At 49.2% G+C, this 16,376-nt stretch overlaps 1 protein-coding gene across 2 annotated transcripts; it reads left to right on the top strand.

Annotated features, from left to right (window-relative positions):
• The first annotated feature begins 349 nt into the window (after nt 1–349).
• Nucleotides 350–16,330, top strand: peli1b (pellino E3 ubiquitin protein ligase 1b). Of its 2 annotated transcripts, none has more exons than XM_037465035.2 (7): nt 350–736; nt 9,511–9,818; nt 12,049–12,178; nt 12,262–12,363; nt 12,474–12,671; nt 12,769–12,957; nt 13,687–16,330. In XM_037465035.2, exons 2-7 carry the CDS (start codon nt 9,736–9,738, stop codon nt 14,254–14,256), a joined length of 1,272 nt encoding a protein of 423 aa, XP_037320932.1. In that variant the 5' UTR covers nt 350–736; nt 9,511–9,735; the 3' UTR covers nt 14,257–16,330. The 2 variants fall into 2 exon arrangements, with proteins under 2 accessions (XP_037320932.1, XP_037320935.1); XM_037465038.2 differs by having other exon boundaries at nt 9,516–9,818.
• Nucleotides 16,331–16,376: the final 46 nt, after the last annotated feature.

Here is a 16,376-nt window from a genome sequence, read left to right on the forward strand (position 1 = left end):
GAGAGAATATATGTATATATTTACACAGTATATGAGTTTGCATGTAAAGTATGTAAGCATATTTGCTCCAAAATCCTCATCATCATATTACCTAAAACAGTAATGCTAACTTCATTAATTATTGTACTTTTAATTATTTTATACATGTTGACAAAACGATGAATGCAGGACTTTCTCTTGCAATCGAGTGTACATTGCAATCAAGTATATAAATATTTATATTATCTGTGTCCTTTTTCACATTATCTGTTCATTTATCTGTCTGAAGCTTCACCCGTGCGTCCAGCGGAGATAGCGTACACTACATTTCCCAGGCTCCTTTGCGGCCAGTCCGTCTCCACCTACAGCGTACGCTCGCGGGCAGAGGACGCCTGTGTGTTTACGTTCAGATGCTCACAACAAAGGAGGGCGCACCGCGGACGGGCTGTCACTCACAACACAAACACCGTGCGCGTCTCCTCCCGGTGACCGTTCACTACTCTCAGCTCCGGGAACCGGGACGACGAACGAGTCCCCGTCGGCTTACGTTTTTTCTTTTCTTTTTTTTTTTTAAATCGTTTTTTTACGTTTCCGTTTTGTTTCACTTGCCGCCGTGAAGCGGCAGGAGGGGAGCCGACCTCCCCGGAATCGATCGTGTCTTTGTGTGTGTGTTTTTAAAGCGTTAGCTCGCTCGCTAGCAGCAGCCGGCGGAGGAGCTAGCAGCACCGGGGACGCTCACATTCATCGGTACGCCGCGGTGAGTAACGCGTCTACACCTGACTCCTTCTCCGCCGACGGGTAGGTGGGGGGGGGGGTCGGCATGCTAGCCGGGGCTAGTTGGTGTCTCTCTCTCTCCCCTCCCCATTGTCACACGCTTTGTCCCGAGCCAGCGGCTCCGTGAGAACGGCCCCCTCGCTTCTGCTAACGACCCCCCCCCCCCCTCATTTAAAAGCAGTGTCCAGTTCACCCAGCGAGGTGAGTCCACCGCAGGGCGGGGCTTACTGGGAGTGTCCTGCTACGTACTCGTGCACCTGTTTCAAGATTAAAGATATGGCGCGTGCGTGTGGATGCAGGTATTAGTTTACTCCCTGTCTGCACAGCTGACATGTCACAGGGAGGAGGAGGAGGAGGAGGGGGGGGGGGGGGGAGAAAGGGAACATTGCCTGATAAGGAATTAAGCAAATGCTCTAACTCACGCCATTACTAACAGCTCGATGGCTGTTAATGACTCTCTGTGTCTGTCTCTGTCTCTCTGTCTCTGTCTCTGTCTCTGTCCTCCTGTCTCTGTCTCTCTCTGCATGTCATCTAAGGACTGATGAGTTGAAATGGGTGCTCTGGGGAGGGGGGCTACATACAAAAGCTTTGCATCTGCACACATCAGTGTGCATGGAGACACAACTCAATGTTGTAGTCTAGCAGTGCTTTAAGTCTGGTGATGCAAGGGTGGGGGGTGGGGGGGGGATTGGACCTGATTTGCTGTGTTGCACACACTCGTTCAGGTCTGCACGTTTGCATTGGGTGTGTGTTCTGGTGTGTGTGAGTCTCGGTTTCAGGGTTGGAACCAGAGCCGACGGGAGAGCAGCTCTGATGTAGTAACCCGGTCTGTGGGGACACAGAGAGGCCCCCCAGTCCGGATGCTCTTATCTTATCTCTTATGCTCTCATCCCAGAAAAGAAAAAAACCCTCCAATATTATCAATTATTTTTAATTTGATTCAGAAATGTGTTTGTTGTTGTACACGGTCCAGTAGAATGAGAGAAGTGCCTTTTAACTCCCAATAAACAAAGCTTTTTGAAATATTTGACATTATAAATGCAGTTATATAGTTTGGTGGAATGACCTGACGACCTGGCTGTGAATTGCGATAAGTTTTGATTTGAGGAAACACGTCTACGTGCTCTGCAGACCGGACTAAGTGTGAGCTTAACCTACATTTAATCCGCATTGACCTAATTATGTTGTTTGTTGTTCTTTGTCGTACCGTCTGCCGTCGGGCACCAACCGCCAAGTCAAATCCCACGTATGTCTGACATATTATGGCAATAAATGTTTCCTGGTTCCTGATGGAAATCTATGCAAGCTGTAACCATCGTAACACCTGTTGAGTGAGTGCGTTTGAGATTCAAACCAACAACCCGCCACGAGCGGAGGCTGCAGTTTGCGGAGGGAGATTACGTCTGTGGTGGAAAGTGGGTCAGACAGTGGGCACGTTTTTTTATGGCCTTGTTTCTGGACGGTGGGGTAGGAAAGAGGGGGAGTAATGGGGGGGGGCATTAAACCACCGGCGTCTTTCCATAGTGTGGCGTGAGGCGGCGTGTGCTCGGTTCAACGCTCTCAAACTGCTGTGAGAATCGAGCTGTTTCTCACAGCTTTGTTACCGAGGCCTTCACACATCAACTCAGGTGCTCCAGTACAGTCCGTATCAGCAGAATACTTCTTACAAGCAGGAAGGGAAGAGCCCTATTGACGTTACAGATGGAATGGAAATGAAAGTGTGTGTGTGTGTGTGTGTGTGTGTGTGTGTGTGTGTGTGTGTGTGTGTAGGTCATGAAGGCGGCTGCACCTCGGCTCCTTCTCTTCCCACAGTGACACCTCTCACGGACCCGCAGCTATCATCTCGCCTCAGAACAGCCATGGCTGCCATTTTCCGTCTCGCTCGCCAACCTTCCTTTTTCAATTTTTCAATCAACACGCACGCATGCACGTTTGAGTGTGTGACTTGTTGAGGCTTCCCTGGGGGGCCCTGCTGTTCCTGCGAATGCAGGACGACCAAAAGCCTGGGCAGCAGTTGCTGAAAATCCATTACATAATTAAAGTCCTCGTGCTCGACACAGCAGCAACAAGACGTTCGCCGCTGTGTGAAACGCAACCAGGATAAGTAATGACTGGTAGAGACCTGTCAATCAGCGTTAGGCCCCGCCCTAAAGCATCTCCTGCTTCATGGTCTGTTTGACTCTACATGGACCATCAGTCACTAAATGAACATCATGCTGCATTGAAGAAGACTTGAAACTAGAGACTGAGACCATAAACTCATGTTTACAATAAAGTTTCTGGTAGACTTCTATGGGCCCAGAGGAGTGTTGACCCATGTTGACCCAGTAACACTTTGCAAGAGTTTGTTGAGCTCTTCGGTCACTTGTTCAAATTATAAAGCGCTTCGAACATGTTTGCGGAATTATTCAAGTGAACCGCAGCAAAGTGTCATTTTCCTCGGTGCTCTGAATGCATGAATCATTGCTCTCTCACACACACACACACACACACACACGCGCGCTCTCTCTGCGTTGCCATGCTGTGAGGAAGGTCACAGTAAGCTTCGTACAATCAGGAGACTCGGCTGTAGAAGCATGTGTGATTGCACCCACGTGTGGTTCTGATGTCCTACGGTTTGCACACATTAGAGTTTTTGTTCCACACATTCTGTTGCACATGCTCACAGTCTGCATCTCTGTGTGAGAGTCTGTGTCTTGTTGTTTGTGTGTCTGTGTTGTGCGTTCACCACTGAATCATTGATGAGGCTGTAATTTGAACAGCGGCCCTCCTATTTCTCCTCCTGCCTTGTGTCGCCGGCTCGGCCTCCTCCCAGAGCCGCTTACCGGAACAACCGGTCCAGAAGAACAACCAGCGCTGGTGATCAAATAAACAACCCGGTTCCATCTGGTGAATGACGCGAGTCGGCCTCGAATGTTCTGTGACTCGTGAACTAAACCCAAGCGACTCGTTCGCGTCGTAAAAGCGACGGTGACAGAACGTAAGCTCAGTGTCGAGCATTTCACCACCGTCATTCTAGCATTTGCTTTGATAGTAGAATGTGATATTAATGAATACATTATATGTAATATATATAAGATGGTTCTTTCACAAGCCACTCTCAGTGTCACTTTGTCTGATCTGCACACACACTTGTAAAGTTATTCCCAAAAGCAAATAAAGACTAAAAGCCGGAGAAATGCTCTTCTCTGTTGTCGGACAGCGGAGAGAAGGAACCTTCTGGATGACACATTGGTCTCCTGCCGTCCTCCAGACCACGCACACGAGTGCAGACTGTTGTGTTTGGACCGGGTTCTTTGCGGATGCCAGCGGGAGACTCCAGAGCAACCAGCAGCTTGTTTTGATGAGTTCATTTAGTCCTCAGCAGGGGCTTGGCGCCGAAGGGTCTGTGTTTTTAGGAGCGGGTGACGGAGGTGCAAACGGCTCCGTGGTGCACTGAGAAATACGTGATGATTAAGGGGGTCGCTGTGTTTAGGTGTGACGTTTAGCAATGGAGCAGGACGGTAAATGTTCTGGTTTAAACGCTACACCGTTTATCAGAGCCCCCCCCGCTCTAGAAACCAGCTTTGTGATCAAATGTGCCGCCTTTTCTCATCGGTTCCACCAGAAAACAACATTTTGTCAGACATTTTATTCCATATTTAAAACATAGATTTGGATAGAAACGTTTTCTTTAACCAGATGCTTGAGCTCCTCAGTGTAAGAAGGGGAGGGTCGTACGGGGTGAGGGGGGAGGGTGGTACATCTCCCCATGTGCTGGTCAGGTGTAGCGGAGGCGTTTGATGACATCACCGTGTGCCTAACGGAGGCGTTTGATGACATCACCGTGTGCCTAACGGAGGCGTTTGATGACATCACCGTGTGCCTAACGAAGGCCTCTCTCTGACCCGTCTTCCACAGCCTGCTGTTTATAGCTGGGGGCGTTTTGTATTGTTGTGGCAACGCTTCCTCTGGTTCTAGTTGGGCTCCAGAGCCAAGTGGATCATTCTAATCCTGCCTGTTGCCCACTGCTCCCTTTTTCCGTCCTGGTCCCACCGGTTTGGACTCTCTCAGCTCAGCGGGGCCTAATGTTGACGCGGCGCGTTGCTAACAGCTCATCTGGTGTAACAGTTCTTCCAGGGTGGGCATGTATCTGCAGATTTGTTTCTGTAAAAAGGGGGGGGTTGAGTAACAAGACGGGCTGAAGCTAATTGATATTTTATGGCGGGTTGTTCATCACATAGTTCTGCTGTTTGTTCACATCTGAATCCAGAACAATTAAACCTTCACTGTATTCCACTTCACGCTGCTTTACTGCAAACTGACATGTCACATGACATGACATGACTGACATGACACTAAATCACTTCAGAGCAGACGAGCTGGAGGCTGGACGGAGATGTTCCTGCAGGGTCGTAAGCTGATTACATCCATGAAAACCCTCACACGCTACATATTTAATCAGTGCTGGAAATTAAGCTTTCATCCAACAGATGATGAATAAAATCTACAGAGATTTGAACAATTGGGCAAATTGTAAATGGAATCCTTTAACTTTGTTAGTCGATATTTGCATTACAACACAAAAATTGAAAGAATTAGGAAATAAAAGATCCTTTTTAATTTGGGGGTCTGGGTTTAACGGTATATTATAATTTTGGGCTGGTGTTAGGAGGTCAAACGAGTCATAGTTCTCCCTCTAACATCCATTTTCACTCTTAACGCTGCATTTTAAAGATTACATTTGAATACATCACCATAGCTTTCACTGAACTAAGATCCCCATCTTTACTGTGTGAAGCTTCCACGTCAGGTGGAATTTTCTGATTAAATATTGACTCTGCGTAAATATAATGTTTCACTCCCCTCAACGTGGAGCCCTGATTATATTTGTCCTGGTTCAGGAGTGTTGGTAATGAAGTCCTACCCCTCCGTGTTCATCCAGGGGAGATTCAGGAGACTCCATTCACGGAGCCGTAACGTTTGTGTAGTTTCCCTGGATGTAAATGTGTGTATTAAGTGACAAGAGTTCTTTGTTTGAACGGAAATTAAAATCTGGTGGTCGTCTGGAAGCTGCATGGAGACGAGCTAGTGGCGTTAGCATCGCACACAAAGGCCTTTGCAGTCAGTGGAAAACGGAGAATAAAGAAGGCGTTGATGAGCAGTCAGACAGGAAGAAGTGCAGCTTTCTAGAGATGCAATGAATTGATTTCAGCCAGAAGCTAAATGTTTATTTAAGAATCAAAAGTAGGTGACGGTTAATGTGTAATCTAACAATACACGTTGCTGAGGTACTTCCTGTTGTGGGATGGCGATGCCATCTGCTCGTGGTCATCAGCAGGCCGATAGGAGGCAGAAAGCAGGTTAGTGTGGCGTCAGCTTCGGCCTCCTCTCCCCTCGGATCAGGTTCCGAGTCACTGGGTCTAATCTCCGCGGTGTGCATAACCGGATCCGTCTCCGCTGACCCCCCCGAGCTGCTCCACGCACCGGACACCAGGCCCGGGTCACATGTGCTGCACAAAGTGCCTCATTGCTAAAGCTACCAATGAGATCCCTGCTGATGTGCGCACGAGCACACGCCTTTTTGGGACTTTTTTTCAAAACATTTTTTCATTCAACATTTTGTTTCTTTTTTTTTCATGACATATTTTGACCTAATATATTGGGACTTTTTATCCATGACATTTTTTCTTTTTCAAAATAAATTTCGACCTATTTTTAAAAAACTTTTTTTTTATCCAATATTTTTTTAACTTTTTGACCTCCCATATTAATGTCCAAATATCTTCGAAATACTTTCCGACCTGATATTTGTAACTTTAAAAAAAAAACTTTTTCCCAGGACATATTTCTACCTCACCTATTTACATTTTTTTTTTTTCACAGACTTTTTAGACATAATTTCTTTTCCCTTTTCGCTTAAAACTTTTTCAAACTTTTGTCCAGGAAATATTTATTTCCATAATATGTCAGACACACACTGACTGGGCGGTTGGTGCCTGACGGCAGACAGTTTGACATCAAGACAACATAGTGCAAGAGGAATAAAATATGATGCTATGGGTTAGTTTAAAAATAAAGGAATAAGAGTTAAGAAAGTAAAAAAGTTAAAAATAAAGAACAGAAAGTGAATGTGATATTTTGACTGAACATCGCAAGAGGACTGTAACAAGTTGTCAAACCTAAAATATACAACATTTGTATTTCATTGAGATGATAATCGTCATAACAGAAAAGTGCTGTTTTGGGGTAAATTTGCCGTTTTTTCTCCCGTGAGACCTTTACCAATAATAAAACCATCTTCATGAAATTAGGTTTGAGTTAGCACCTGGAAATGGAAACCTGAGCCTTTACCATAAAACCACGGCCTTCACCATCAAAGCCTCTCGATGATTTAGGACAGAAAGTATGCGACGCCCACAGCGCCTCTGAGGTCGCATCGCTGTGTAGATCAAACGTTTTATTTAATGTACGACTTCACACAGAAGTCCCTTCGCTGCAGTGACTAAAAAGTACATTTCTCCAGATAAGAGCCCACCATAACTACTATTAGATGCCCTTTGAACACAGAGTGGTCGCTACGAGCTCTGCTGTCAATCATAACACTGCTATCTCGTGAGCATAAAGCAGGAGACGGTCAAAGCCTCTTTGAGATGAAATACACAAAGACTTTCTGAATGTGTCAAATAGTTTATCTTCTTGTGGAAGCTTGTGAAGGTGACTGCTTGGATGTGGTGGGAGCCGGTGACACACCTTCCTGCTGAGGGGCCTCCGCAGAGATCAAAGGAGAGACGCTAACGGCACGACGACAACATGCACGACGACAACATGCACGACAACAACATGCACGACAACAACATGCACGACGACAACATGCACGACGACAACATGCACGACGACAACATGCACGACGACAACATGCACGACGACAACATGCACGACGACAACATGCACGACGACAACATGCACGACGACAACATGCACGACGACAACATGCACGACGACAACATGCACGACGACAACATGCACGACAACAACATGCACGACGACAACATGCACGACGACACTCACACACTTTCAGCCCAGCAGGCAGAACGCTTTGAGCGTCACAACGAGGTCGATGAACCCCGTAATAGATGTCATTTGAATTAGTGTTGGAGCACAGCTAAAGGAACCCGTGTGATTGTACCCTCCTGTTGTTCTACAGCATTGATCCAGTTTGGCTTCCTGAAGCGCGTCGTCCTCCCCGAGTCGGGCTCCAGTTATTATTTATTGATCCCATGACCCACTTTACCAGGGTATCGTTGACACTTTCCAGTAAAGAAGTTGACACTGCGATGGAGGTCCTTTGCTTTTGTCTCTGATGTGGTTTTTCTTCCCTGTTTGGACCTGTTTGACTTTTCTTTGTCACATGTTGCAGTGACCTGGACGTCTTAGACTGGTAAAGCATGAACGGTATCTTTTTAGTTCATAAAGAAAGGGAAAATAATCTATAGATGTAACCCTCTGCACCTTAAAGCAGCCTCAGGGCCTTGCCTTGATTCCAGGTGTCACAGTCCTCCAAGTAGAGAGAACTCAGACATGTCTCTGTAGTGTGACACGCATAACAAACCAGAAGAAAGCGCTGTGTCTCAAATGCAAGAAACTCCCTACTGATAGTTATTCTTATGTTGTGAAATGGATGATTTTAACCGCAGGCCCTGTGAAGCGTGTTTGTCACAGAGCCAATCAGCTTCGGCCTTGAGGCTCCTGGTCAGCGCGTCCTGCAGCATTGAGACCTGGTGACGCTGCCTCCTGACCGGGGGCTTCAACCAGAGCTCTTTGCCGCTCCCGCCGTCAGCAGCGCGCTGTCACGACCCCCCGACCCCGGGTCTGCGCCGCCGGGGCCCGTTTGGGCTCCCGCTCTGCTGTTGTAGCGCCGTGTGTCTCGGTAGCTAAGCAGCAGCTGGCACGCCGCCACGCCGCGCCGAGTCCTGCAGAGCCGCAGAGGCTCAGACGCACACATTACATCTCACTGCAGAAGTGGGTCACAAAGACAAAGGGTCATTGTCTTTGTTGCTGTGAGAATCTTTCACCTGGCTGTGAATCCTTTTCACTCCAGTCCTCTTCTGCAGGAACCAGGACCAAGTGCAGCACGCATCCGAGACGGGACGCTGACTCAGCACCATGTTCAGTAACGGGGCCCTGCAGGTCTTCAGCGTCTGCGTCTGTGTGTGTGTGTGTGTGTGTGTGTGTGTGTGTGTGTGTGTGTGTGTGCAGCTGACACCGGATCACACCGCCTGAACCAGTGGGATGGTTTTTAGGTGCTACGGTGAACACTGGACCACGCGTGTGAACTCCTCCCGGCGCTCTGACGGGAGGAGTGTGTGCAGGATTAAAGCCCCCACCTCCTCAAAACACTTTACTCCAGATTCTTTATTCACGTGTGGCGCTGCATCCCGACCTGATGCCTGAGCTTCTGTTTCTGTTCTGCCCTTGTGTGTGTGTGTGTGTGTGTGTGTGCTGAGTCAGCGTTTACAGCCTCCCTCAGCAGGAGGAATAAGTCATGTGTCCTCCTGACCTTCCTCATGTCCCTGACGGAGGGAACTTTCCTTTAAATGAGCCAGGTTTGTTTTTTTCTGACCTTCATTCAGATGAAGACGTCTGAGCTTCTGTCAGATCACGTGACAACGTGGACCTCTGGTGTTCGGTGGAGTCTTTACAGGAGAGCGAGCTGTGGAACATGGAGATATGTCTCTAACCTGTGTCTCCGTCCTGTGTCTCTCTGTCTTTCTTCAGGGCAGAAGGTGGGAGACGGACACATGAAGCATGAGAGGGTGAAGCTGAGGCTCAGCTGACCCTTCCCCTTCCTCCACCTCCTCCTCTTCTCCCCCTGTGTACCATTTGGTCTTCACCTCCCCCTCCCTCCCCCCTTCCCCTCCCTTCCCACCCTCCCCCTCCTGTGTCCCTCCCCCTGTTGGATCTCGCCCTCCTCCTCCTCCGCCCCTCCATCCGCCGTGCTCGATGTACTCCCCGGAGCAGGAGAACATCTCCACCACCTCCTCCACCAAAGTGCCAGTGAAGTATGGAGAGCTCATTGTGCTGGGGTGAGCAGCTGCCACTCGTCTCCCCCCCCCCCCTCCTCCCCCCCCACAGGGTATCTGACTTACAGAGGTCGCAGGACAAACATCCTCTCAGTTAAATAAACTTTTGTTGTGGTAAAAGTGTCCAGAGTGTTTGTGGAGATACGAGATGAATTTAGACTTTGTTTTGACTCAAGTCCAAATACTCAGCTGTAGGAAAGAACCCCCCCCCTCCAGGCCCCCTCCCCCCCTCACATCAGTACAGAAGACCTTTAACTACACACACACACACACACACACTTTAATAACAACTGACAGTGAAGGACTTCCTTTATCCTCCTTCTGTTTATTCCCAGAGGGATGACACCCCCCCACCAGCCCCCCCACCCCGTCCAGCGCCCTCTGCAGAGAAAAACACTCCTCAAACACACACTGAACACGTCTCACACACACACACACACAGCTGACTCACAGTTTGTTGCTGGAGCGGTTAGATGAGCGTGGAAGTTTTTCCCTGAGTGGAAACCCCCGCCAACCCCCCCCCCCCCCCAGGACTTTACGAGGGGGAACTGCGGTTTTCCGTTTTTTACTCCCCCTTTTTCCGCTACTAGCTCTTTATTCCTGTAGTGGGTTTTATGGTCCTGACATTAGTAGCATGTTGTATCCAAGGAACAGAAGGGAATAAATCCAGAGAGAAGTGGAGTCGTTTCCTCTCAGACTCCAGAGCAGTCGCCCCCTGGTGGACACCACCGAGGACGCAGCCTTCACACACGAAGCGGCGGCTTCAGGACTGGAGTTTGCTGCCTGATGGAAAGAGACGACCCGACCAGAACAAGCACAAGAAGAGGATCCCATCGACGTGCTCGGCCTCCCATGCCTCGGCCCGCCGGCGCCATGTTTGAAGCCCGGTGGGACGTCCGTGGAGACGTTTCACTCTGCAGCGCCTTGCATGTCCGTGTTATCACATGTTCATGCACATTCTTTTTTAAATGCATGCAGAGTCTCTGCATCAGTGCAGCCGTGTTTATATCCTTCCACTGTGTATTTATTCAGTTTTGCACAAAGACATCAATTATGTCATCAAATATCTGCTACTTCTTCAGTGTTTGGTCTTCTGGAGGCTAAATGGCCACGAGCAAACACCGACTCACAACCTGTTTTTATAGGTCTGGAGGATAAGCAGCAGCTTGTTGCTGCACACTGAGAGTGTGAGCTTACTGGTGTTTGGAGGAGCTCACACACACACACACACACACACAGACACACACACACACACACACACGCTCGTGTGGATGAAAGGCTGCAGTGTGCGTCTTCACACACGTACTAACATTTTCCTAACTCCGGTTCCTCCTGCCTCGCCTCGTAGGAACACACAGTTTAACTCTCACATCACCGAGCGGCCGGCCCTCCCCAGGCTGAGCATCACCATGGTTACGCCCTTGTCCCAAACGTCGTCCAGGCGCCGTTGCCTCACCTCGCTTACACGCAACCATTGGACCAGTCTGCAGGCTTCTGCAGGGAGGAGCAGAGCTCGGGAGTCCTGGGCCCACTATGGAGGCCCAGAAGACTGAGGGGAGGGGGGGGGCGGCCTGTGGGACGTGTGGCAGTAGGATGCGATGTCACATGGCGCGTAGTGCGGTGGAGCACGAGGAGTCGTCACTTCTGTGGCTGGTAGCGAGTTCATCCATGTGGAAGTGTTTCTGTCTGCAGGGTGATAGAACATGTGTAGAACATGTGTAGAACACGCGTGTGCATTCATACCTGCAGTTATGCCCAAAGCACACAAACGCAGCGCTGAGAGGTCGCTCTTCTCAACGTTTTCTTACTGCAGGATAATCAGCCAGACACACACACACACACAGACACACACAGACACACACACACACACTCTGGAACACAGCAGCTCAGTGCTGGTGCCGTCAGACTCACAGAGACTCTGTTCTGTCAGGGGCAACGCCTCTGTTTATTCTCCCTTCCTCGCATCACCCTAAATGAACTGTGTGTGTGTGTGTGTGTGTGTGTTTTCTCAGCCTTTCTGGGGTTGGGTTTGGAGGCCTTTGTTTTTAACGGACATGATGTGCTTTTGTTAAGAAAGCAGGTATTATAAGGACAACAACTGCAATTTGTGTGCGTGCCTCTATTTGTGTGAGTGTGAGGGAGTGTGTGTGTGAATACGGTATTAGGCTGGTTGTTTAAATGCCCTCTTGTTGTGTGTGTGTGCGTGTGCGTGTGCGTGTGTGTGTGGGCGCAGGTACAATGGCTCCCTGCCCAACGGGGACCGAGGCCGACGTAAGAGCCGCTTTGCACTTTTCAAGAGACCGAAGTCAAACGGGGTGAAACCCAGCACAGTTCACATCGCCTGCTCTCCACAGGCAGCCAAGGTGGGGGCACACACGCACACACAGCCAGACGCACACGCACACACGCACGCACACACCTCACCTTCTGTCCTTTCTCCCTTCAGGCCATAAGCAACAAAGACCAGCACAGCGTCTCTTACACTTTGTCTCGAGCCCAGACGGTGGTGGTGGAGTACACCCAGGACAGCAATGCAGACATGTTCCAGGTAACCCGCCCCGCTTTGAAGGTCCCTTCCAGTCGGAGCTGCCCGTACCTCCTCAGATGAATCACCAACAGGAACTTCTAATACCTGAATCTAATACCCTCCCCCTCCAGATCGGACGATCCACGGAGAGCCCCATCGACTTCGTGGTGACGGACACGGTGGCGGGCAGCCAGAGCAACGCCGACACCCAGTCGGTCCAGAGCACCATCTCCCGCTTCGCCTGCCGCATCATGTGCCAGCGCACGCCGCCTTACACCGCGCGCATCTACGCCGCCGGCTTCGACTCCTCCAAGAACATCTTCCTCGGGGTGAGCAACACGGGCCGAGGTACAACGTCACTACGGATTCACAGGGCTTCATTTATGCCGGTCCCCCCCCCCTCCCCTTCCTCCCTCCTCCCACCAGGAGAAGGCCGCGAAGTGGAAGACGCCGGACGCTCAGATGGACGGGCTGACCACCAACGGCGTGCTGGTGATGCACCCGCGCACCGGCTTCACCCAGGACTCCAAGCCCGGCGTCTGGAGGGAGATCTCCGTCTGCGGCCACGTCTTCACGCTGAGGGAGACCCGCTCGGCGCAGCAGCGCGGGAAGATGGTGAGGACCGCCGCGATGACATCACTGATCACACTAGGACGGTGGAAACAACATGGCCGACACACAGACGCCGATTTAGACTTTTTACATCACAGAGTCATTTCTGGATGAGGAAAACTTTACACACAAACACACACACCTTTAGGCTCTGAGGTCGTGGGGGGGGTAATGCTAACAGCTAGCACACACAGGATGATATCAGTTAACTTGTTATGTTATTAGTTATATAAGTGTGTTCTAATGATTGGGTTACAGGATGAAATGGTAATAAATGTTTCAGCGTGTGATCGACTAAACATCTGGAAGAATGTGACCTCTGACCTGGTCCAGAATGTGTGTTACAACCCGCTGTTACACACTAGGGACACACACTTGTGTTTCACCAGCTTTCGCTCACGCTGCCCCCTACTGTTCCCAGACAGACACTACAATAGGCTGCTCCTACTGGGTGGGGGGGGGCTCTCCCAGCATGCATTGGGAATAAGGTGTGGCGTTACAGGCCGTCAGAGTAAAACCATATAAGGAGGAATATTTGAGAATGAAAGAAATGAAATAATCTGTAGCTTTTCTCTGCTTATTTGAATCTTTATATTTATATATTTATCTGAATATTTATATGAAAATATAGATATTTCTTCATTCTTTATTGGACATTTCATGAAATGATGACATCATAGTTATTTAATAAGTTTGGTTTGGTTGGTTCCTCCACCGCGCTCCTCCTTCCAGGTGGAGGCCGAGAGTCAGGAGCTGGTGGACGGCTCCCTGGTGGACCTCTGCGGCGCCACCTTGCTGTGGCGCACCGCCGAGGGCCTCTCGCGCACCCCCACCCTCAAGCACCTGGAGGCGCTGCGGCAGGAGATCAACGCGGCGCGGCCGCAGTGCCCCGTGGGCTTCAACACGCTGGCCTTCCCCTCCATGCGGCGCAAGGACACGCCGGACGAGAAGCAGCCGTGGGTGTACCTGCAGTGCGGCCACGTGCACGGCTACCACGACTGGGGCAACCACCGCGAGGAGCGCGAGGGCCGCCAGCGCGAGTGCCCCATGTGCCGCGCCAAGGGCCCCTACGTGCCGCTGTGGCTGGGCTGCGAGGCGGGCTTCTACCTGGACGCCGCCCCCCCCACGCACGCCTTCAACCCCTGCGGCCACGTCTGCTCGGAGAAGACGGCGTCCTTCTGGAGCCAGATCCCGCTGCCGCACGGCACGCACACCTTCCACGCCGCCTGCCCCTTCTGCGCCCAGCAGCTGAGCGGCGAGCAGGGCTTCGTCAGACTCATCTTCCAGGGGCCGCTCGACTAGGCGGGGGGCGGGGGGGGGGGCGGCGGCTTCCCAGCATGCTTTGCGTGAGGCAGACCCTGCAGTACAGAACGGGGGGATACACACATTTGGTTTTCTTTCCTCTGCCGCTGAAAGATGAACTTTTTTTGTCTCTCTCATTTTTAAGTGACCTTTGTATTGATTTTTTTTCATGAATGACAACAAAGATTTCTATATTTTCACGTGAAACCAGAAACAAACAGAGGACACTGCTGGCTTAAAACCTTTCGTTTGTTTCTGGGAAAGAACTTTCAGCAACAGTATTTTTCTAAATTACTAACACTTGTATTCATGTTTATTGTTGCAATATCCATCTATGTACATCTCTCAGAGCTAATTTAAACAGAGACGTTTATTTATGGCTTCACCCGTTTTCCGTGCTTAGCGTTTTTATTTTAAAATACAGTATATTGATCAGATATAAAGTTTTAAATGTCTTCTGAGGGTTTCGTCTTTCCCCCTCAGATCTGTCCTATTTATACCCCTCGTCCTCTGGCGTGCTCTCACCTTGTGTGTCCCCCCCCCCCCCCCCCCCATCATCCTTTCACATTAAAAGCAATAGATTTGGAACTCAAACCTCACAAAGCATTGTGGGAAACTGAGTCCTCCAGACGTCTGTGTAACACTCGGATGGACTCCTCCCTCCCTTTAAATTCCACTGACGCGTTTCTGTTGGTGAGTGAATCTCCTCTGGTCACATGTTGGCAGCGATGTAGCACACACACACACACACACACACTCAAACTGGGTCAGATCATTTTTACTATATTTAAAGGAACTTGCACACAGAAACTAGTTCAAAATGAGAACTTTGTTCCGTTGTGCTCAGGCTCACCTGCACAGGTACAACAACAACACTGATAACGAGTATTGATCCTGAAATAACAACCTCAGCTTGTGTCACGTTCAACACGCTGTCAGAGCCCTTAGAGACGCTGTTTTATTTTGAAAAACGCTGATTTTAAACACATGATTTGTGGGAAGGGGGACTTTAAAATGTGCTTCTCACCTGAGTGGTCGCAGTGCAGGAAGTCCCGCCCATCCGAACGCACTCAACTGTAGCTGTTTGACTCAGGTTTAAAACACACAAACGCGCGTGTGTCTCTGTGTGTGTGTGTGTGTGTGTGTGTGTGTGTGTGTGTGTGTACTTTGCGGCGAGCTGTTAAATGGACTCGAGCTTCTCACCAGATCAGTTTGTTGTACGACTAAAACAAGCAATCGGTGCAGGTGAATGAAAACGTTCAATGAAGAATCGTCCAGTTAATGCAGAGAGCTTTCATTTCATAAGAGACAATGATTTGAAATCTAACCTAAATAATTATGTACGGTTTAATGAACTCAAATGATGAAAGTTCTCAGCTGTGTGATTACATTTCTTCAGTAAAGGAACGATTCTACTTGCGCTCTAACGAGATGAATGTGACGTTCGGTGCTCCTCGTTTCAAACTTTTTATCTCAGTTTTGGTCCAAAAATGTTTCATTCGATACTTTGTTAAATCCTTCAGCTCTTCAACCCAAACGCACACGACCATCAATCGAGAATTGAACGAACGCGCCGAATAAGATCAAACACTTAAATCAGGAGTGTGAATCGTGAGGTCAGAGGTCACGAATCCTGTAATCAATGATACATCACTTCGTGTTGAGAGAGACACACACAGTTGCACTGTAGAAACCCATCAGGAGTGTGTGTGTGTGTGTGTGTGACCTCACCTCAGGGAGAACACAATGACCTGTGACACACACACACACAGACACACACACACAAGTCTTGTGAGGTTTCCTCGTGATACAAACGTCTGTTCTGGATTTCCTCCTCCCCATTTTTTTGTGTTTGGTTGTGTGTCTCAGTGAGTTAAATGTGAGTAAAGGGCTTCACTTTGTGTCTGTACTGTTATCTTCTACTTTCTCTTCTCCTTCTTCCTCTTATACTTCCTCTATTTCCTCTTCCTCTCCTTTGGCATCTCCTCGTGCTTGAAAAGGCAAAAAGCAAAGAATGTTTCCAACACTTTTTTTGTAACAACTTTAAACAATAAAGTGTAAAAGTGAAATGTTTCACATTTTGTGCTGGTTTATGATGAAGAAAAAACAAAGTAAATCTG

The sequence above is a fragment of the Pungitius pungitius genome, chromosome 13 (genome assembly GCF_949316345.1).
Source record: "Pungitius pungitius chromosome 13, fPunPun2.1, whole genome shotgun sequence".
Classification (NCBI taxonomy): Eukaryota; Metazoa; Chordata; class Actinopteri; order Perciformes; family Gasterosteidae; genus Pungitius; species Pungitius pungitius.